General features: G+C 40.4%; 1 protein-coding gene across 1 annotated transcript; it reads right to left on the reverse strand.

Moving 5' to 3' along the window:
• Positions 1-14,785: 14,785 nt before the first annotated feature.
• On the reverse strand, positions 14,786-23,411 carry LOC121373590 (ADP-ribosyl cyclase/cyclic ADP-ribose hydrolase-like). Its single transcript, XM_041500282.1, has 5 exons — positions 22,936-23,411; positions 22,357-22,430; positions 17,904-17,996; positions 16,164-16,250; positions 14,786-15,219 (listed from the first exon to the last, which is right to left on the reverse strand). Exons 1-5 carry the CDS (start codon positions 23,113-23,115, stop codon positions 15,087-15,089), a joined length of 567 nt encoding a protein of 188 aa, XP_041356216.1. The 5' UTR covers positions 23,116-23,411; the 3' UTR covers positions 14,786-15,086.
• Between the last annotated feature and the right edge of the window lie 208 nt (positions 23,412-23,619).

Here is a 23,619-nt window from a genome sequence, read left to right on the forward strand (position 1 = left end):
TCCCCCGGGACGTCATCCGTACTCTGGTTGCTTCAATGGGCAGGCGGTGCCAGGCAGTTGTCAACACACGCGGAGGCCACACCCGGTATTGACTCCAGATGACCTTGTCCTATCACTTACTCACAATGGACTAGAGTGAATTGTGAACAATCCTGCAACATTTGGTAATTATCGGACTCACCATTCAATAATTAAATCAATTCTCCAAATGTTACGACAATGTGGTTTTGCGTTTCTTCTTTTGAAGAGTATAGTAATCTTTCACAGGAGTAGCATTTTTTATGAATCAGAAACACGAAAACAAATCAATTCTTCCTGGGGTGGGGGTGGGGGTGGGGTTGGGGGCGAGACGTAGCCCTGTGGTACAGCGTTCGCTCGATGCGCGGTCGGTGTGGGATCGACCCCCGTCGGTGGGCCCATTGGGCTATTTCTCGTCACAGCCAGTGCACCACGACTGGTATATCAAAGGCCGTGGTATGTGCTATCCTGTTTGTGGGATGGTGCATATAAAAGATCCCTTGCTGCTAATCGAAAAGAATAGACCATGAAGTGGCGACAGCGGGTTTCTTCCCTCAATATCTGTGTGGTCCTTAACCATATGTCTGACGCCATATAACCTTAAATAAAATGTATTGAGTGCGTCGTGAAATAACATGTTTTATGAATCAGAAAAACCAAAACAAATCAATTCTTCCTCAGCACAGTTGTATCGTCATGTAGAGATATTGATGACTCAGTTACAAACATCAGAGTATCATTCAATCATTTCAACTTATTTTCGTGCATATATCCAATTAAGGTTCAAGCACTCTGTTTTCTGGGTACACACCTCAGCTGTCTGGGCTGTCTGTCCAGGACAGTGGGTTAGTTGTTAGGTGTAAACGGTTGGCGAGAGAGAATAGGGTGTAGTGATCTTACACCTACCCATTGAGTCGTTAAAATTCGCTCTGGGTGGGAGCCGGTACTGGGCTGCGAACCCGGTACCTACCAGCCTTATATCCGATGGCTTAACCACGAAAACACCACTGAGGCCGGTATGAGAGTACCAGTAGATGTGCATAGACAATTACGTCACCTCTCGGACAAGGAAGGAAATGTTTTATTTAACGACGCACCCAACACATTTTATTTACGGTTATATGGCGTCGGACATATGGTTAAGGACCACACAGATATTGGGGGAGGAAACCCGCCCTCTCGGACAAAATGGTGCATGCACTTTCGGATGGCCCCTGAGCACATAATAAATACATATATACAGGAATATAATGTTAGTATACATCTTGTATAACATAAAATCGCATTAACACACAATTCAGTTACATTAGTGACATGGCGCGCATCAGTATTAAGATGATGTTTATAAAGTAAATAAATACAAAATTACAGATATACATAGTATATATAATGATAATTACTAAAAAAAAATGTGTGTTTCCGGGTAAATGCCGAAAAAATTAGGTAAGGTAGAGCTTTTAAAAAAAATTAAATGTATTATTATTAGTATTACTGTGTTATTATTTACTGTATTCAGCCCCACAGATCTAGATAAAATTTACAGTACGGGGGAAAACCCAATCAGGCCGTGGTATGTGTTGTCGTGTCTGTACGAAATTTACATATAAAAGATCCCTTGCTGCTAATTAAAAAAATGTAGCGGGTTACCTGGAAAACCGTGAGTGAAAATTACAAATTGTTTGACATCCAATAACCGATGATTTATTAATTAATGCGCGCTACTTGTGGCGTATAAATAAAATATAAACGTAAATGTATTGATTGAAAAATTTTTTTATTGCATATATAATATAATATATGTGTGTGTGTGTGTGTGTGTGTGTGTGTGTGTGTGTGTGTGTGTGTGTGTGTGTGTATATATATATATATATATAAGGATTGGGCACAAGTTATCCAATTTACGAGGCCCTCTCCTAATTACAAATATTAAATTGTGCAATAATGACGACTGCAATTTTCAATAAATAAATAAATTAAAGTAAATGTTTGTGAAAAATGATTGATTAAACTGAAAGGACAGAATATTATCTGGCCCATTGATAGCAAGGGCGGACCTAGGACATGTTTTGAGAAGGACCAAAAAAATAAATAAGGGCAGAAACTCAATGAAAAGGAGGGGCGAGACGTAACCCAGTGGTAAAGCGTTCGCTTGATACACGGTTGGTCTAGGATCGATCCCCGTCAGTGGGCCCTTTGGGCTATTTTTCGCCCCAGCCAGTGCACCACGACTGGTATACAAAAGGTTGTGGTATGTGCTATCCTGTCTATGGGATGGTCTATATAAAAGATCCCTTGCTGCTAATCGAAAAGAGTAGCCCATAAAGTGGCGACAGAGGGTTTCCTTTCTCAGTGAATAAAATAAAATGTGTTGAGCGCGTCGTTAAATAAAACATTTCCTTCCTTCAATGAAAAGGGCACATGGTTTGATCTGGTCCCTCACTCTGTGTTCACATTTTGCAGACTATGTCGTTATTGGATTAAAGAACGAGAGTGACTTTAAAACTGATGGCACCCGCACAGCGCCATCTAGCCCGAGTACTCTTGACTGTAAGAGAGCTAGACGGACATTTGGACATAAACACGTGGTCTACGTCTCGAAATAGATCGCCGAGCTTTGTAATTGTTGCGACGGAGTGTCACGAAGCGTAGCTGAATGTGGGTGCAGTCGGGTTTCTTTCTGTAGTATGTGTATTAGTGATTAATATGTGGATTTTTTTGTATCACTTAACTCGAAAATGATTGATGTAAAGGTATTTGACGTCTAACATAGGATTGTTGTGGTATTAGAGCGGGACTCGTTGCCTACCGTTTGGTAGTCAGGAATTGCCAAAAAAAGACATAGGTTGGTCTCTGACTGTAAAGTGTAATGAGAGCGTGTTTATGTCCAAATGTCCGTCTAGCTCTCTTACAGTCAGAGTACTCGGGCTAAGCGCCATCTTGTTTAGCGCGAACCATGCGAAGATGGTCGCCATGGCTACATATGATATGATCAAAGAAAGCGACGCGGGACCGTGTTGGTGTAATTTTCTGCAGCCGAGTGGAGCCGTGGTGCAGTTTACGTATAAAGTATTCATTGGCTTTCTTTATGTATAACCCCGTTCTCACTTGAACGATTTTCTACGCGAATTACGTGCGACCAACAAGTCGTACAGGGCGTGCGGGAGTCGCACGGCAGTATGTTGATGATTCGCACACGTTGTAGGGGTATCGTGTGTATTTCGGACATGTCGCATGCCGGTGCAACATTTTTCAAATGTTTAAAATTATCGTACGGCTGTCTCTAGCTTCGCACAGTTCGCATTGGTCGCATAGAGGTTGCACAGCAGTCGCACGGCAGTATGATAGGTCGCACGGGAGTCGTACGTGAGCCGAGATGTGCGACTCCCAGCGGACCCCCTGCGACTCCCATCAGACTTCCGTGCAACCTGTGCAAATCTCATGCGACCGTATGCGACCCCGGTACAGAAAGGCAGTCGCATGGCAGTTGCACAAGTGAGACTGCGCGGGGGGGGGGGGGGCGCGGGGTTGACCCTAGGTAATTCGCACGGGAATCGCACGGCTGTACAATCTTTTAGTCGCACCGCAGTTGTCAACTGTCGGCCAGATACAGAGTGGGAGTGGGAACTATTTTCGCGTGCCCCTATCCATCATGGTTCAGGCACGTCCACCATGGATCCGCGTTCTGACTTCGTCAGCCCACGGTTCCATGGCGGAGGGGGGGAGGGGGGGGGATGTATTGATGTGATGGGGACATACAATAATTGGTAAAACCATTAACTATACATTTCTATTACAGGGGACAACTGTATTTAACTTTACTTATGTATATCAAAATGATATATTATCTATATTTCTTTATTGTTTGGAAACACCATAAATTTTGTAGACAGGCTATATCATTTAATTACTTTTATTTTTAGTTGGTGTTGTTTTTGATCGGGCTGTTCCAATATTGTTATTAAAATAATCATAAATTAAAACAAATTATACATTTAATTAACCTATCTTTTTAGCCCTAGAGGAGGAGGTTGGTATAGGCGGGCGGGGCATCGCGTCCAATCCAGTCCGCGCGCAACTCCAGGGTAGGCCAGAAGCCGGCCGGATTTCCACGGGAAGGCGCGCCGGGGGGGGGGGGGGGGGGGGGGGGGAGGCCTCCTACCAGGCATTCTATTGGTCGAAACCGCCTACGCCCTACCGCACCCAAAACAGCACCCTACCACGGCGTCCCCCCCCCCCCCCCCCCCCCCATCCCGCCTAACCCAAAGTTATCCATACAGCAATCTGGTCTAAATTAACGATGTTAGTATGAAAGGGAGGGAAGGAGGAGTGATGAGGGTAGGAATGATATGTAATGAGAACCCGCCAATCACGTCCGGACCGCCGAGGTGGAAACGTATCTCCGAACAGTTGTTTCAGTTATTGGCTCCGAGGTGTCCAAAGGATCTCTTCAGCATTCGTACGCCTACACCCGCAAGGGTGCGTCACCCATACACATGACATAGTCATTGCTATATAAGCCCTAGGACAGTCCAGATGACCACTTATTCGTCAGGTGGACTGCCCCGGTAGCAGTCCGGTTATTTTCATTTAATAAATTAAATATGGACTGCTCAAGTTAATACCAGTTTAAAATTGTTATATAAAAGAAAGGAGTACATATATCATTAAAACAATACTTAAAAGGCTAAGAGGAAAATAAACTCATACTAATATTAAAAGGGGAGAGGAGTAGTCCACTCCATTTAATCATACTGACCACTCCCTCCTCACGCTTTCTTCCCAGATTTCTCATATCATTCAATCCGGTCAGCCAACAAGCGGTGCACCCACTGCCAGGTACGTGCCCCGCTGCTGCCCGATCCGGATACCACTCATAACCATTCATTCATGCCAAATATTATGGCCAAATACATAAATTCACACTCATTAATTCACACCATACAATAAATATAAAATCAAACCAAAAACACTTACCGGGTTGGGCGCCGGCAAGCTGTGAACCAGTTGATTTCTTTGAGTCTTCCAGAGTGTGTTTGGCTACAACCTACCTGTATGTTACCGCCTCATTGTTTCCTACCCCGCCATCCACCACCCTTTCCAACCGCCAGCAGCCAGCGACCTCAAATTAATACCCCAATATGCTATTATCTTGATTCATATTCTGACACCTGTTTGTTTCACATATATCATTATAGCTTTATTTATCACATTGTTACAATATTTAGGGAGGTTAAACATAATTATTGGGTTAAATTTTAGGCTGTACTTAATAAAAATGTCTTTAAGTATATTTCTTTCCCCGCTGTATCGAGTGCAGTAGAATAGAAAATGACGAACATTGTCCACTCTACCGCACTCGGTACAGTTGGGTTTACTTAACTTGCTAATTCGTGCCCTGCTCTCGTTCAGGCCCATAGAGACTCCCAATCGGAGTCTAGTAATTACTTTAGTAGTCTGTGGGTCTAAAAAGGTGGGACTTTTACTATTTACTTTAGGTTTAATTAAATAGTGCCACAGTCTTGTTTTCCTGTCCCACTCAGTCTGCCAAAACGACATTAGTTTATTATGTGCTGCGGCCATAATTTCATTACAATTTAATTTAATATTAATATTAATTACTTTATGTGTAAGTGCTTTTTTAGCATTTAAGTCAGCTGTCTCATTCCCAGCGATGCCAACATGCGCAGGGATCCACTCCATCACCACGGTGTGGCCTCTGTCTATAATATAGTTAGTCAAATTAATAATTTGCGGTATCAAATAAGAGCTGATGGTCTTGCCAGCAGTTATCGCCTGTAATGAGCTCAGCGAGTCCGAAAGTATTAAAAAAAATTTGGTTCCTTTAATTTATTTATAGTTGATAGGATCCATTTTAGTGCCGACAAGATGGCCACTAGCTCAGTTGTAAACACTGACACTCGGTCAGTAAGCCGTGCTCGGCACGAAAATGGTTCGTCATTTACATCTTTATTAACATAGAAGGCCATACCTGTCCTACCGGATACCGGGTCCTTGGATCCGTCCGTATAGACACAGATATGGTCAGCATAAAGGTCATTAAGTGCTGCTTTAAATATAATGTTTTTAAAAGGCGGAAATTCGGTTTTTAGAGTTTCTTGTCTTAGTTTTAATTTAACTATTACATATTTAAATTTATCCGGTATTTTTAACACATTACAGTTATTGCTGAGCTGCAGACCCACCAGCTCTAAATTACTAGCCATACGGTTAGTGTAATCAAGCACTGATCTATTTAATATGTTACCTACATTAGTATTGTCCTGTGTCATAAGAGACACAGGATGGGTTGGAACAACACTCCTAATCTTGTACCAGTACTTAAGGCATTGTTTCACTCTCCTCACACTCAACGGAAGTACTCCGAGCTCCACCCTGATGCTGTCATTGGCGGTGCCATGGTGGGCTCCTGCCACTATTCTGAGGGCAACATTATAGGTGGCCTCCAGTTTGGCTAATTGTGTGGGAGAGGCATTGCTAAAGGCCTGAGATCCATACTGGAGACGGGAGACAATAAGCGCCTCAAATATGACTAACAGAGTGCGCCTATCTGCGCCCCAAGCAGTAGCGGTAAGAATCCTGAGCATGTTTATATGTTGCTTGCAGGCATTGACTACTTCTGTAATATGACTATTGAACGAAAGGGATTGGTCGAAGGTTACTCCCAGAAACTTAACCGATAGAACCTGTGGTATAGAGGTATTCTTATATATAAAGTTTAGTTTAGTTTTTTTTTTGTTACCCTTGTTAGCAAAAATTATCGCAACAGTTTTGGTCCTGGAAACGGTAACCCCCCCAGGTATCCGCCCATTTTTCTAAATTGTTAATATCTTTTTGAATATCACTTTTAATTTTTTCGATACACTCTCCAGTTCTCCAAAAAGCGGTGTCGTCCGCAAAAAGGCCAAGACTAAATTTGGTATCATAGGACTTATGGTCCAATAATTCTTTAGCAAGATCATTTATAAATATACTGAAGAGTGTTGGGGCTATAACAGATCCCTGTGGTATCCCGTTTTCCAGGTCCAGAACCGGCGAGAAGGCCTGAGCAACATTAACCGTAAATGAGCGTTTCGATATGAAACGTTCTATAAAAGTAAACATGGGGCCCCTAATTCCCATGTCATATATTTTAATTAGTAATCCGTGTCTCCAGACCATGTCATAGGCTTTTTCCAGGTCGACAAAGACGCCGACCACCTTTTCTCTTTTGCAAAAAGCTTCAGAAATTTCGGTTTGTAATCTAAAAAGGTGGTCGGTGGTAGAATGATTTTTCCTAAAGCCACTTTGAAAGATCGTAAGAAGGGCATTTTTTCCCAAATGTCTTGTCAGCCTACTATTTACCATAGCCTCCATGGTCTTGCAGACACTGGAGGTGAGGGATATGGGTCTATAATTGTTAGGATTAGCAAGGTCTTTGCCCCTCTTTGGCAGACTAAAGACTTCGGCATGTCTCCACTTCAGAGGCAAATACCCCTGCTTCCAGATATTATTAAATAGTTCCAGGAATAGGTGGAGGGTACTCTCCGGTAAATTTTGCAAAAATATATAACTAAAATTATCTGGGCCCGGAGCGGTGCCCTTACGATTTTTGAATGCCTCCACCAATTCCTGGTAAGTAAATGGTTTGTTATAGTCAGCATCTGAGAACTTGGAATCCAGGGGAATTTTACAGTGTTTTTCCGTATGGTTTTTATGTTCTTGAAAGCTTAGTGAATAATTATTTGTTCCAGAATTATTTTGAAAAATTTGTCCAAAAATATTAGCCTTTTGTTGGTTCGTAACATAATTTTTGTTTTTAACCAACAAGGCAGATTTAGCTATAGGTTTCCCCTGGATTCTCTTAATCTTCGACCAAACATCCTTGCTACTACTCCTTACGTTCATACTAGTGCAAAATTGTTGCCATGATCGTTTTTTGGCATCTAATATTGCAACACTGACTTTGTTTTACTTACTTTAAAATTCTCTAGATTATCCTTAGTATTATTTTTCTGATATTTTTTCCGTGATTTATTACGTACTTTAATTAGTGTAGCTAATTCCGAGGTCCACCATGGTACTGAATTATATTTAGTTTTAAAATTAGATCTGGGGACTGAATCTTCGGCAATATTTATAACGGCTTTAATTAAATTATCGTTAAATATATCTATATTGTTATTTCGTATATTGTCAGCCTGCAAGTTTAGACATCGTTTGTAGAAGTCTGGCCAGTCCGCTTTAACAAAATTCCATCTACTTTTGGCAGCTATGGGCTCTCGCCAACAGCTGTTAATATTGTAAGTAACCAGTATGGGCAGATGGTCGCTGCTAAACTCATTAACCACCTCCCACTCACATTTAGGGGCTAACTCTACCGAAACCATGGTTATGTCGAGACACGACCAAGTGTTATAACTATCTGAAAGATAGGTAGGGGAGCCATCATTTAAACAAATTAAGTTAACTTTAGTCATATACTGCTCTATTATGGCTCCCTGTATACAGGTGCGTTCAGCCCCCCATAAAGTATTTTTACAATTAAAGTCCCCAACTATAATTATTTTTTTTTTACTAACTATATCAATTTCACTAAAATAGTCCTGTAATTGTAATTTACCCGAGTTACCTGGATGGACATAGAAATTAAAGACATCTATAGATTCATCTCGGCCGTGAATCGTCACCCCCATGGCCTCTATATTGTTTTTCATTTGTTTCAGAGTTATTGGAGTATACGAGAGGTCGTTCCTGACATAAACAGCTATACCCCCCCTACTGGTACAATCTGTATTATGGTAAAACCCATAATACCCCGGTAAATTATAATCTTTAAATTTTTTTATTTTTTTCTTAATATTATTAGTAGTTTGGGCCAGCCAGGTCTCCTGTATACAAACGACATCTATTTTTAGCCCAGAATTCTGTAAATAATGTTTTAGTTCGTCTCCCCTCCCTTGGGATCTAAGGCCTCTAGCGTTCCACTGCAGCAAAGCCAGTCCTTTAAATAATTTAGACGATTTGAGTCTATTATCTCCCCTTACATTATTATTATTTTTATTAGTATTTTGGTTATTAATTATCTTTTTATTTATATCCATATTATTATTATTATTACTTATATTAGTATTCTTCCCCCCCAAATCCCCTTTTCTATTTATATTGTCCCCCATAATTGGTTCAACAGAGTACTATCTAATTGCATAATGCTCCTATTTTAAACAGTAGTCTGTCGATCCACTATGGCGACATCATCTGGCCTGGCTGAGTCGCAGCGGAACCAACCCATGTTACCCTCCAGTGCCGTGGCGCCCCGCACCAACACCCCCAAATATTGGTGCATTGACCTACAGGCAAACATGGTGGCGGTCCGGACCACCTCCGGTGTGATCATTGGAGGTTTAGCTCCCCCCAGGGACCCGTCCAAATATAGCCCGGTCAATACTCTCATTAATTGGAAAGCCGTGACCGGGCGGTTGGGATCGTGCATCGATTTTTTTGCTGGTGTGGGGGTTTTATGGTGTCGTAACGTACTGGTTTCTGATGGAGTGTTGTTTTGTTTATTGTTTATTAATATTGTTTTAGGAGTCATAGGACCAGTAGTATATTGGTTAGTGGGTTGGTTTAGTTTTCCAGGGGCCCCGCTAACCTTCCTCTCCCGAGTATGGAGGAGGTGCATTGCTTTTTGATAATGTGAGCACTCTTGATTGTGCGTATAATGATTTGCTTTGCAGTTGGCACATTTAACAGTTTTAGTACACGGGTTCCCGGGGCCTCTTTTCGGGTGTTTATCACCACACCGAAAGCATGTTGGTTCCCCCTGCGCCCTGCATTTTTTGGCATTATGCCCCCATCGCTGGCACTGAGCGCATTTAATAGCCTTGGGCCTGAACTTGAGCAGCGGGTAGGCATCGCCTCTGAAGAGGATCAAATCGGTGCAGCTACCGGGATTATTAAGCATAATGTCCCAGTAGCCATTTCGCCAGACAGTAAGGTTTTGGATACCCAGATCCCGGTTTTCCCGCATAAGCACCGCCTGCAATTGAGCCGTGCCCATCGGGCCGATCGGCATCTTCACAAGGCGGCGCCCTGAGAAATCCTGGACCCGTGTACCCTCCACCCTAGTAGCCCTGCGAGCATTCGACTCGACCCGTCTAAAACTAGTATCTGCTGGGGCGCGGTCCGTTTGTGCCTGAGCCACCCCAGATCCGCCCCTGGCAGGTTGTACTTTTACATAGAAAGGATTGTTATTATTAACAGTCAAGAGAACTCGGTGCTGTTAGCTTCGGTGTAATAACTGGGAATTCTGTGTCGAACCCAGTACGTTTATTTCCAGTTTTAGGGGCGGGCGCCTCCCCCGGGCAAGTAGACCTCAGAGTGACTCTGCGTTTAGCCCTGGGGGGTGCGACCGTCTTACTTGTTATTAAAAACTCAGTTTTGGTAGGTTTTTTGTGCTCCCCGAACAACGCACGTTTGGTTTTGTTTAATAATATTTTTGTTTCTATTAAATCGTTCTGGGGAGCACTGAAATTGGTTAAAGGGCCATAGACAGTCACCCTCTCTTTAGAGTCTTCCCAAAACCCATGGGCTACCGGCTGTTCCGATGTGTCGATCGCCTCGCCACCGCTCCCACTGTTTGTAAACAAACCTTCGGTTGTCTCCGTAGTCCGAGCCACTGGGACCACCGGAGATTCCCGAAGATTGTCGGTACTTACTCCCTTCGGCGATGTCCGGGCTAGCCTATCTTGTCTGTTAGCCAAATCCCGGGGGGGGGGGGGGGGGGGGGGGGGTGGAGTCACATTCTTCAACGTCTACATCTATGTCACTACTAGTTTCTAACGGTGGAGTGGGATTGGTGGGTAGGGTGGTGGGTCCTGTCCTCCAAATGTTATCCCTGATGCTCTGGCTAAGCCCTAGCCCCTGGGTATAACAGCTATCAGTGACTATAGAATCCTGGGGGGGTGGGGGAAGGGCAACATCGACCTCTGAGTGTCTTTAGAGGAGTGGTGCATGTTTCAAGTAATACATCCACTTTGTGATTATCAGTTTCGTAAGGACGTAGCTGTAAAATGCTGCCAAGTTTGAGAAGGGGGAGGTCGGTGTCGGCACAGACAAAAGTACTACCGCCGGGCAGCCTACTAAACCAAAACACTGTCGTAGCTAAACCCAGATCGGTTACTACCTGAATTTGTTCAATGGATTCCTGAAAAAAGACATATTCATATGAGGTTGGGTTGCGACCAGCAAAGAACACACGTCTTAAACCTATCACCGGGGGGGGGGGGGGGGTGGGTTTGGGGGGTGGGGCCACATGAATTTTGCATTTTTTGATTTTACTATCATTGAGTTTAATACTATTTTCTTCTTCATTTAACACCTGAAATTTATTGTGAACTGAAATAGTATACTCACCCAATGATTCCGGTGAGGGTGTGGGGGGGGGGGGGGGGGGGGGGAGGAGCGAGCTCTTCTTTTCCTCTGTCCCTCTTGGAAGGCCGTCGGTGGAGGAAAGTCCTTTCTTCCGTTTGCCGGAACTGGTTCACACGGTGGCGGTGGTGTCGGTGATCTTGGTGATCCCAGCTCCTCCCCCATTGTTGTATCTGGTCGGGTGCTTACCACACCTTGAACATATTGAGACAAGTCAACACGGGGGGGGGGGACTGGGACTGTTTCGTCTTTATTGTTTTTAAATATACTTCTTCTGGGTCAGGGCGCTCTTCTGACTTGACCATGAAAACATGGTCATCGTCTGCAACTGAAGTTTCACCATCACTTATCAAAATAGACTCCACCCCCTCCCCCGGGGGGGGGGGGGAAAGTGAGCACGATGGCGACACGACCGACTCATCCAGTTCGGTATTAAAACCGGGGTGGTATGCTGCAGCCAGAACAGCACATAGCTGCTCTTGAAACTGTTTAGGTGTAGGCGCAGTGATGGCTTTGGCCGAGGGGGTAGAGTTATCTATGGGGGTGGGGCTCGAAATATTTTTACCGCTGGAGTCCACTCCGTCGGGATCCACCCAGCTCATGTCTGCTTTATCATCTGTGTTATCTGTATTTATGGATTGGTCCGGATTAAGTCTATCTATTTTTTCATTCTCGACATCAACAAAGGACCCAATACCGGAAATGTCATTCACACAGTAATGACCGGCCGCCATGTTGTCCTGTTGATATCTATGTTATTATTTATATTTTAGTTATTTAATTATTAGCACAAATATTGCACTTTATATGAAAATTTTAACACCAAATTACAGTTCCACTCACCAACAGTATTCCGCAATCAGCTGGCACTGACGCAAAACAATATTAAATAAACGCTAACACCTAGTATAATTGTAACTATGGTACACAATGGCGTCTTTGGGGAAGAAGGCAAGATGGCGGATCAATATATTTCTATGTTGATGTTTATGTCTTAATTATTTAATTATTAAAACAACTATAGTATTTAGATCAGTTTTTATTACACCAAAATTTAGCCCTATTTCTCAGTATTATTCCGCACTCAGCTGGCACTGGCGCAGAACAAAATTAAGTAGCTAATTATATTTAATAAAATAATAATATTAAGCAATGGCGTCTTTGGGCAAGAAGGCAAGATGGCGAAGCAAGATGGCGGTCAAACCTGAAAATGGCGGCATGTATACAAACGTAGAAAAAGGGTTATAGGGTCTGCTACAGCCTCCAAAATTGGCTGAAACTTACCAAACACACTCCGGAAGCCTGGCCGATACTAATACACTTATGCACAATGGCATTTACTATCAAATTACTCACTATTTCTTGTTTTTTTACACAGCCCAAAACATGTCACGACTTGCACAGCGCGGACCAAACCGACTGAAAATGCCAGATACAGAAGCCAGGCAAGCGAACACCCTGCACTTTTATACTGTCGGTGTTCATGTTGCACGTGCAGACAACGCACGTGCAGTGGTGACATGGTTTGCACGTGGCTGCGTTTTTGCGAATATTCACATTTTGGAACTTTATTGTACAGTAGCTGCGTTTTATCGAATGTAACCGTGGGAATGTGTTTGGGACATGCAATGACCTTATATTCACAAAGCATGAACCGGTAGGAAACATAAAATCGGAGTTATAACCCATTTGTACCCTTTTGCGTTTCTTTTTTTGAAGAGTATATGTATGTTTAAGTCAAAACCCGACATATAATACATACAATAGAGACATTCAAAATATAAAAATACATATATAGCCAGTACCAGGTCTGTCCACATCTGCATGTAAGTCAAACGTTGCCAAGCCTTAGAACCGCGTGGTTGTTGGACCGGTACGAATATGGTCGACTAACGATCGTTCTATTTTTGTGGAGCGTAGTTGGTCTGATTGGTAGCGTTCCGGCCCAACAATTGCGGGCGATTGGGTGCCACAGGTTCGGGTCTGGGTAACGGCATGAGGAAATTTGTGAAGGCAAGAAAGGATTTTAATATCCCCTGTGCCAGTGCGTCATTGAATATATGTATGTATGTTTAAGTCAAAACCCGACATACATACAATAGAAATATTCGAAATATAAAAATACATACATCTATACATAGCCAGTGTTAGAAATTCCCACTGTTTCGCGCACGTAAGCGGGATCGACCGCGTAGATTGTAGGCCCCATGCATATGTTTAGAGCATTCCTCCCAAGGATGACTCGATAGCTCAGAACGTATCGTGGCAAGTCTGCAAGTTGTGGGCGATTCGGTGCCACAGGTTCAAGTTCCAGCAACGGCATGAAACATTTTGTGAGACCAGAAAAGATTTAATTATCCCCTGCGCCAGTGCGTTAATATCTATGAATAATTATAATAGTCAACCTCGACATACATACAGTATATAGATATTCATACATCAATACATACTAGCCAGTGCCAGGTCTGCCCACTGTTTCATGTACGTAAGCGGGATCGACCGCGTAGATTGTAGGCCCCATGCATATAGATGAGTTAAAGAGAATCCTTTTTATGGATGCTTCAATAGCTCAGAGCGTATCGTGACAATTTGTGAGGCCAGAAAGGATTTATTTATGCATATGTTCGAGTATTCTTTTTAAAGGAAGGAAATGGTTTATTTAACGACACATTTTAGTTATGGTTATATGGCGTCGGTCTTTTTAAAGATGACTCGATAGCTCAGAACGTATCGTGGCAAGTCTGCAAGTTGCGGGCGAATCGGTGCCACAGCTTCAAGTCCCAGCAACGGCATGGGATAATGTGTGAGGCCAGAAAGAATTTAATTATCCCCTGTGCCAGTGCGTTAATATCTATGTATGTAACAGTCATCCTCGACATACATACAATATATAGATATCCATTCATACATAAATACATACTAGCCAGTGCCAGGTCTGCCCACTGTTTCATGCATGTAAGCGGGATCGATCGCGTAGCTTGTAGGCCCCATGCATATGTTTGACTTAAAGAGCATTATTTCTACCTCAATACATACATAAAGACACACACACACACACACACACACACACACACACACACATATTACAAATGATATTTGTACAAATCGACAGTGTTTGTTAAGTTTGAGCGCAAATGCGAACGATGTTCGTATAGATTGCAACAGACAAGAAAAAAAAAAAATCACCCACCCACAGAAATTCGAGGTACGTAAAAACAAAAAAACAAACCCCAAACAAATCCACTGTTTATCTGATGAATACAATGCGTTTATTGATTTTTGGTGGGGAACATATAATATCTTGCTCAGCTTATATATATATATATAAATAATATATATATATATATATATATATATATATATATATATATATATATATATATATATATATATATATATATATAGCTGTGGAAGATTACAATATAGGCCCAGATAATACATGTTAGTGTACACACAAGCTCAAGCTCGCACGCATGAACACACGCACAAACGTACAGACACACACATATGATCATGAAAATTACTGTCATAAATTATTTTTTCAGCGTCTCTCAGATGGGCAGGAAATGTGTAGAACTAAAACCAGACTCGCAGCAAACTCAGATTCTGATGTCCGCCTCTCAGCGACCCTTTAATTACTTTTACGTAAGTAAAGTTAATAATGATATTAAAATGAAGGAGAACGACATTTGATTGGACGATGCCGATGACCTGTAAAGTCGTTTGCATATCTCCTCGCTTTCGTGATCCAGACACAAAAACAACAGCACCTCCCTGAAAGTAAATATATATATGATTTTTTTTTTTTTTAGTCAAACTTGATTAATCGGCAACCTCTTTTAAACGATCACATTAAATATTCCAATAATTAATTATTTATTTATTTCAATTTCAATTATTAGTTTATCTTTATATTTATTTATTTACTGTTATTAGCATTTTTAAAAATAAAATTTAATTACACTCATAGGCAAATGTCTGTACATATATATATATATATATATATGTGTATGTATACTTTTTTCTTTCTTTATACTAAAAATGGCACTTTTGTATATTTTTCACCTACCTACCCATTCATCCACCCTTACCCGTAAATAAAATGTGTTGAGTGCGTCGTTAAATAAAACATTTCTCTCTCTCTCTCTCTCTCTCTCTCTCTCTCTCTCTCTCTCTCTCTCTCTCTCTCTCTCTCTCTCTCTCTCTCTCTCTCTTTTACCGGCCTTGGAAGCGTCGTGGTTAGGCGATCGGTCTACAGGCTGGTAGGTACTGGGTTCGGATCCCAGTCGAGGCATGGGATTTTTAATCCAGATACCGACTCCAAACCCTGAGTGAGTGCTCCGCAAGGCTCAATGGGTAGGTGTAAACCACTTGCACCGACCAGTGATCCATAACTGGTTCAACAAAGGCCATGGTTTGTGCTATCCTGCCTGTGGGAAGCGCAAATAAAAGATCCCTTGCTGCTAATCGGAAAGAGTAGCCCATGTAGTGGCGACAGCGGGTTTCCTCTCAAAATCTGTGTGGTCCTTAACCATATGTCTGACGCCATATAACCGTAAATAAAATGTGTTGAGTGCGTCGTTAAATAAAACATTTCTCTCTCTCTCTCTCTCTCTCTCTCTCTCTCTCTCTCTCTCTCTCTCTCTCTCTCTCTCTCTCTCTCTCTCTCTTGCTAGCTCCTGCCCTGGGGGGCGCACCCTCCGTATGTTTTTACGTACGTCGGTTCGTCTGTACAGTTCCAGGCTATGTTTCTCTGAGTCAGCTCAGATTTAAGAGTCAGTATTGAGTCGCTGAGACACGTCTCTCTGAAAAATACAGTGTAAAGAACTGTGCAAAAATACAAATATCACAGATAGATACTGACTTTTACTCAAAATTTTAATTGTATCCCGAAGAAAACAAGGGGATTTGTGCTGTATTGGCCATTCTCAAAGAGAATGTTACACCCCTGCATCATGGTGAGGATACACCACGCGCAGGGTAAAGCAGAGCCTTCTATATATAAATACCCTCAACTATGTTTGTTTTTCAACGTCCTGGTAGTGACAAACGTGTAGATTTCTACTCAATTTATAAAGCCATGTTCAACTTATAAAGTTTGTTTTGTTTAACGACACCACTAAAGCACATTGATTAATTAATCATCGGATATTGGATGTCAAACGTTTGGTAATTTTGACACGTAGTCATCAAAGGAATCCCGCTATATTTTTCCCAATCCAGCAAGAGATCTTTTATATGCACTTTCCCACAGAAAAGAAAGCACATACCACGGCCTTTGACCAGTTGTGGTGCACTGGTTGTAACGAAAGAAAAAAAAAACCAATTAGTTCAATGGATCCACCGAGGTGGTTCGATCCTGCGACGCAAGCTCCTCAAGCGAGCACTCATCCGACTGATATTCAACTTATAGTCATATTCAACGTATAAAGTCATATTCAACTTATAAAGCCATACTCAACTTATAGTCATACTCAACTTATAAAGACATACTCAACTTATAGTCATACTCAACTTATAAAGACATACTCAACTTATCAAGACATACTCAACTTATAAAACCATACTCAACTTATAGTCATACTCAACGTACAAAGCCATACTCAACTTATAAAGTCATACTCAACTTATAAAGCCATACTCGACTTACAAAGACATACTCAACTTATAAAGCCATACTCAACTTATAAAGCCATACTCAACTTATCAAGCCATACTCGATATACTTATAAAGCCATACTCAGCTTATAAAGCCATACTCAACTTATAGTCATACTCAACTTATAAAGCTATACTCGACTTATAAAGTCATACTCAACTTATAAAGCCATACTCAACTTATCTAGCCATACTCGATTTATAAAACCATATTCAACTTAAAAAGCCATATTAACTTATAAAGCCATACTCAGCTTATAAAGCCATACTCAACTTATAGTCATACCCAACGTATAAAGCTATACTCGACTTATAAAGTCATACTCAACTTATAAAGCCATACTCAACTTATCTAGCCATACTCGATTTATAAAAGCATATTCAACTTAAAAAGCTATACTCAACTTATAAAGCTATACTCAACTTAAAAAGCCATACTCAACTTAAAAAGCTATACTCAACTTATAAAGCCATACTCAACTTAAAAAGCTATACTCAACTTATGAAGCCATACTCAACTTAAAAAAGCAATTAGAGCCTTACATGCTCCAGTACTTTCTCTTCTGTCGTCACTATACTGACAAATATTAACGTTTCTAAATCCAGGTTCTAACAAGAGTCAAAACATCTACTTCTCGATACTAACAAATTAACATTCGTGTCCTAACAAAATATTAAAATGTGGACATCCTGGTATATACAAAATGTTTAAATCACAGACTAACAAAGTTGTAAAATATTAATTCACAGACAAATGGTTGTTATATTATATAAATGTGTGACAATAGAAAACTTCTTACTTCGTGTTTTGTCCTGGTATTGTAACCATCCAGATGTTCAGTTTAGACAGCTTTGATGGATTTATATGCGGAACTTCCCATTTTGCTAAAAATCTGTGAAAAGAAAAAGCTGTAGTAGTCTAATAATGTTGTAGGCCTACAGCGTTCATCAATGTCCTCGCTAACAACAAATAAAAAGGGCGCTGCGCCCTACCACCGTTTAGTGCCGCCCTACCACCATTTATTGTCGTCCTACCACCATTTATTGTCGCCCATCCACCATTTATTGTCGCGCTACCACCATTTATTGCCGCCATGTTTCTGCTTATCACCAACCTGCCCTAGTTCAACACTGGCGCTCATCAAGGTTTAAAGCTGCAAGTTTTCCAGTGGCGGATCCAGAAAATCCATTGGGGGGGGGGGGGGGGGCAATGACATGAGGCGGTATGCCAATGGCACTTTGGGGGAGGTTTGGATGGGATCGTAAAAAAAAAGAAAATTAATATATAGTAAAATTATAACTGTCGCCAAATTGAGGGTGGGCCGGGCCCGGGATGCAGATGATTCGTCCTCTGGACGTTTCGTCCACAGACGATTCGTCCACTAAACATTCGTCTACTGTTGAACTCGAGACGATTCGTTCACACCCCAAAATTGTTCTTGGACAATTCGTCCAATTTTTTTTATTAGTTATTTACCGTATATTTCGTCCACGTACTTTTCATTTTAGTGGAATATCGACACAGAGAATTGCCAGAGAAGTGCAGATTGTAACCTAACCTAACAGCTTTGCCATGCCTATATCTCTGACATCGCCAGTGGCTTTGCCTGCGGCACAAGGGGGATTACCATGTATGATGGGGACATTTTGATAGACATAGTCTATTATAGTTATAATATAGTAATAATAATAAGGGAATGGGACAATTAAAGTAAATTTATGATTATGTATTTACAAATTTATTTATGACGCTATTTTTTAACGAGCTCTCAAAATTAATATTATATAGTTTGTGGAGAGTATAACTGAAGAGTTGAAGAGAGGATTCATGGCTGTACAAAGAGGTAAATGGTTGAAAAGCAGATGAGTAGAGGTTAGGTGCAGATTGTAATAATGTATACGGTATCTATTGAAAGATGTTTTGTTACGAGTAAAGATAATCTCGACGATTCGACTTGTCTGGTATAGCCTATTGTTTCTTTTTACCCATTCCGTTTACACCTGGCCTCTATAGTGAAGTAATTAACAATACATGCTCAACACTATTAATGCGGTTTCACAGTTTCATTCAGTTTGCACCTAAAACAAATCGACTTAATTTAAGTTGATAGTGCCACTAAAATTTAGTTTGTTTCATATACTAGTAGTTTACCACAAAACGAAAATAATTAACCATTTCAGTGGCTAAGAAATAACATTTTACGTTTTTGGTCTACATGTTGTAATGGAGTGAACGAATTGTCTGAGGTGGGTGGATGAATTGTACGTGGACGAATTGTACGGTGGACGAACCATCTGGAAAGCACGGGCCCCTGCCCCCCCTCCCCCCCCCCCTAGATCCGACTCTGTTTTTCATTACATTTTATTAAATGCCAACTACAAACACAAGTACGGTTTGAATAAAGTCGGCTGTAGTATATGTATGTGTGGAACACGCTGAGAAATGATCGGCAATCCAAATAAACGTATTCGTATTCGTATTCGTATTAGTATTCGCCGCCATTGGTTATGGTGAACTGCCTTAAGACAGTACACAAGTCTGTCGTCATTAAGGAAATATACACAGATCACAGTACTCGTATATATAGGATATATATATATATATATATTATATATATATATATATATATATATATATATATATATATATACACACACACACACACACACACACACATACACACACAACACAAAGGTTGTTTTTAAAGTTTCCTTTGTTTAATGACACCACTAGAGCACACTGAATTATTAATAATCGGCTGTTAGATGTTAAAAACTATTGGTAATTTTGACATTAATATGTGATATTATACATGTGTTTGTGTATATATATATATATTATTATATATATATATATATATTTATATATATATATATATATATATATATATATATATTATGAGTTTTTTAAAGGGTCAGACCCTAGTTTGTAAACACTACAGTATATTTTTCACTATTAGAGCCGTTTATAATCACTGAAATCAAACATTACTTATATTTTATTCTTTAGATTATCCATTTCCATAGAAACGAAATGTTTCTGGTCATCCTGGTGTTTGTAGTACCAAAAAAAATGCATTTTTCATATTTTTAAAACGCACGTGCGTCTGAGAAGTAGCGGTTTATTGATTCGAGTTGTAGTCTATTTTTAAGAGCTATTTTCTGGAGTGTTCACGTCACATACACTTCTTTCACTCTATTTGTAACTTTATCCAAATGAGTTACAGGTTTATAAATTAACTAAACTTACGTGTCCATTTTTACGGGTTAAAACTAGGGTCTGCGTCTTTAAAAGAAGATAGATAAGGGTAATTCTACAGAAAGTGTCACTTTTATGTCCCTGCTCAATTTCTTTTTCTTTTTCTTTTTTATACAGAAAACTAAAGTTGTTGTCTGTAACGATACCTTATTAATAATATCATCCTGTCATAGCATTTTTTTCTCTCTGGTAATCAGCTTTGATAGAGATTTTATTCGAGATTAGTATAAAAAGTCATTGGTGTTACCTGTCCCAAGTACAACATTATACATAACATGCACTGTTAAAATATATAACAGAAGACATAACACTGGATACCTTTAATGTAATACGTACTGATAGCGGACTTACTCACTAAAGAAGGAATCTTGTAAATATTTTCCGCATTCAAAAGATGGTGGGTGTGACGGAACATGCTCTTAATTTCTTTTCGCCTGTGGCGATATTAATTGTTTTAGAAGGCCGTGTGCAGTTCCAAATTGCACTTAGCCAGTTGGGCAACTTGTTACGTAATACTTCTGCGCGACGGTCCTCGAGCTTTTCTAATACACATCCAGAGCAGGTGTGGAGGCCATGTGGCTAGTAGTTGCGTAATATCTCCGGTAGTGCTGTTTATGGCCAGGGGATTGCTCGCGGAATGGCGACAGCCAGTCTGACGATCAGAGAAAAACATACCAACTCTGGTCGTGGTGGAAATTCACATGATAAGATTCGGTGCCGCGATGTACCCCCAGGCGATATTCGATTTATAATAAATAGCTAGAATTTTAGAGTTATGAGGAGAAGCAAAAAGGACGGCTCCCAAGGAACGTTAGTCCGTTTGGACTTTGGTAACTATATATTCGCTCTGTTGCTTAATAACCTGATGTGATTGATGTGACTTTAAATATTTTAATACTGTATTATACCAATATTCTTTAGACAGTGTCTTCGTTCGGTCATCTGACGAAGTAAATCGTAGTCTTCTGTTCTATCTTATACCGAGTATTTGGTACTATAAAGTTAGCCAGTCATCCTAGAGGGACCTAGGTAAACTGTAGGTTATTGTCTTTATTGTGATAGGTACCAGTATTAATTCTGTATTTACAAGGTTATTGAATGAGTAGTTAGGGGTAATTAAAAATTAACCAGTTAGGGAATAGTGTTGTAATTCCTTTTATTAATTTAAGTTCCCCTGGAAGCGTTTCTCCATTATCGCACGTGTGTGTGTGTTAGCGTTTCTCAATTATCACACGTGTTTGGGTGTTGTGTCACGGTGAAGTGATTAGCATATTGTGTAAACTAGACACCTAGAGATTAACTAATTAAGTGATCAGTTCTGGGTTGTTATTATTTGTTGTTATTAATTAACTACTGCGGCAGTACATTTGTCAGCGTAGGTTAATACAGATTCCAAAGTGTATTGTGTTTTTGTTGTGTTTTCTAGTGAACTAAACGTGCTATAATAATATATACTTTATATAAGATCGTATCTCTGATCATACCTAGACGAGCCAACGCGGGTATATACTGCCTGTTACAGAGAGATCTAATAGATATACAGGTTTAGGAAAGATATTTGGATAATCGTGTTTTATTCAGTTACGGGTATTATAGAATCCCCGTGACAGTGGGCAATACCGGGTATAAGCTTGTCCCTGGAGTTTTATGTCATTGGTGTTACTGTATATACTTATGAGAAAACAAAAGAAATTAAATGCTCTCTGGATGAAACATTCCACCGGTAGATATCGGCCATCAAACTTATTTGTCAAAAACAGCAGACATATAAACAGATGTGAATAGTTTTCTTTAAATGTCATAAATGTGTTGTCAAAATATAAAAGTATGTGTATTCACTGTCATTGGTGTTACAATCGTATTTATGTAATGGTTAATAATTTTAAGAAACTTTTTGTATAGACATCGTATGTCTGCTACAACATGCACTTTTTCAGTTTTCTCAACCGATGACTATTAGTAACACCAATGACAAATAGACACTCAATACGTACGAACTATTAGGGTATGCTGGACTCAGTGACGCGTTTATCATCACGGTTGCTTCACCGCTGGCTTCGTTGGCGAACTGAAAAAACAAAAAACCCAAGAAGAAGAAAAGTGATCAAGAAGTCAGCAGTATACATATATATGGATAAGTTAAATAAAATCGTTAATTAATATGTCGCAGATGGCCACAAATCGTCGCAGACCTATGACAAGTTTTATAAGAACATAACTGTGTGATATTTGCCTCTGGTCTAATGCATACTGCGAAGTCGTATAGAATTTATGGCAACCAGACTTAACATATGAAGACTTTTATAAACCTGTCCATGTAACTATCTCTCTCTCTCTCTCTCTCTCTCTCTCTCTCTCTCTCTCTCTCTCTCTCTCTCTCTCTCTCTCTCTCTCTCTCTCTCTCTCTCTCTCTCTCTTTCCTCCTCACTACTTCTTTATGTCACTCGTTACTGTTTCAATTCTGTGTGCCTTTTTCCTCTCTGTTTGTCTGTCTGTCTCTTCGTTCGTCCGTCTCTCACTCTGTCTCTATTTTCAGTATATGTATAAATCCTACTATTAAATGAGTTATTTACATGTTTCGACGCACTGGCCCAGAACGAGTACTCTGCGTTCCACGGACACGTGGACGTGTTGCTGAAGCCGGGGCAGTTCGACCCGTAAATCAGGCCAGGAGGGGCAGACTGGGCACAGAACCGAAGACCGTTTATCAGATAACCTGCAAATACAGACCACTTTATAACTACACATTTCATTTTTAAAGTCGCAGACCCTAGTTTCAACCGTGAAAATGGACACTAAGTTTGGTTAATCTACAAACCTGGATAAAGTTACAATACAGTGATACAAGAGTCTGTGACGTTGATACGAGGAAATATCCATTAAAAGTCAACTATAGAGCTCGTCTCTATAACGGTTACCTCTCAGAGAGACGTGCATTTTAAAAATTATGAAAAATAAATTTTGTGGTTTTAGAAACACCTTGATGACCAGAAACACTTTGGATGTATGGAAATGGATAATTTAGCCAATAAAATCTAAGTAATGTCTGATTTCAATTACCCCCCCCCCCCCCAAAAAAAAAAAAAAAAAAAAAAAAAAAAAGGGTCTAATAGCCTAGTGAAAAATATGCCATAGTGTTTTTAAAATAGGTTATGTCGCTTTAAGTTCTTATCGTGTGAACTTGTTCGCAAGAAGGAGACAAGATCTAGCTCGCCTGAAGTGCGTGAGTCGAATTTGATAGGGTCAAAGTTCAAAGA

The sequence above is a fragment of the Gigantopelta aegis genome, chromosome 1 (assembly GCF_016097555.1).
Source record: "Gigantopelta aegis isolate Gae_Host chromosome 1, Gae_host_genome, whole genome shotgun sequence".
In the NCBI taxonomy this organism is placed as follows: domain Eukaryota; kingdom Metazoa; phylum Mollusca; class Gastropoda; order Neomphalida; family Peltospiridae; genus Gigantopelta; species Gigantopelta aegis.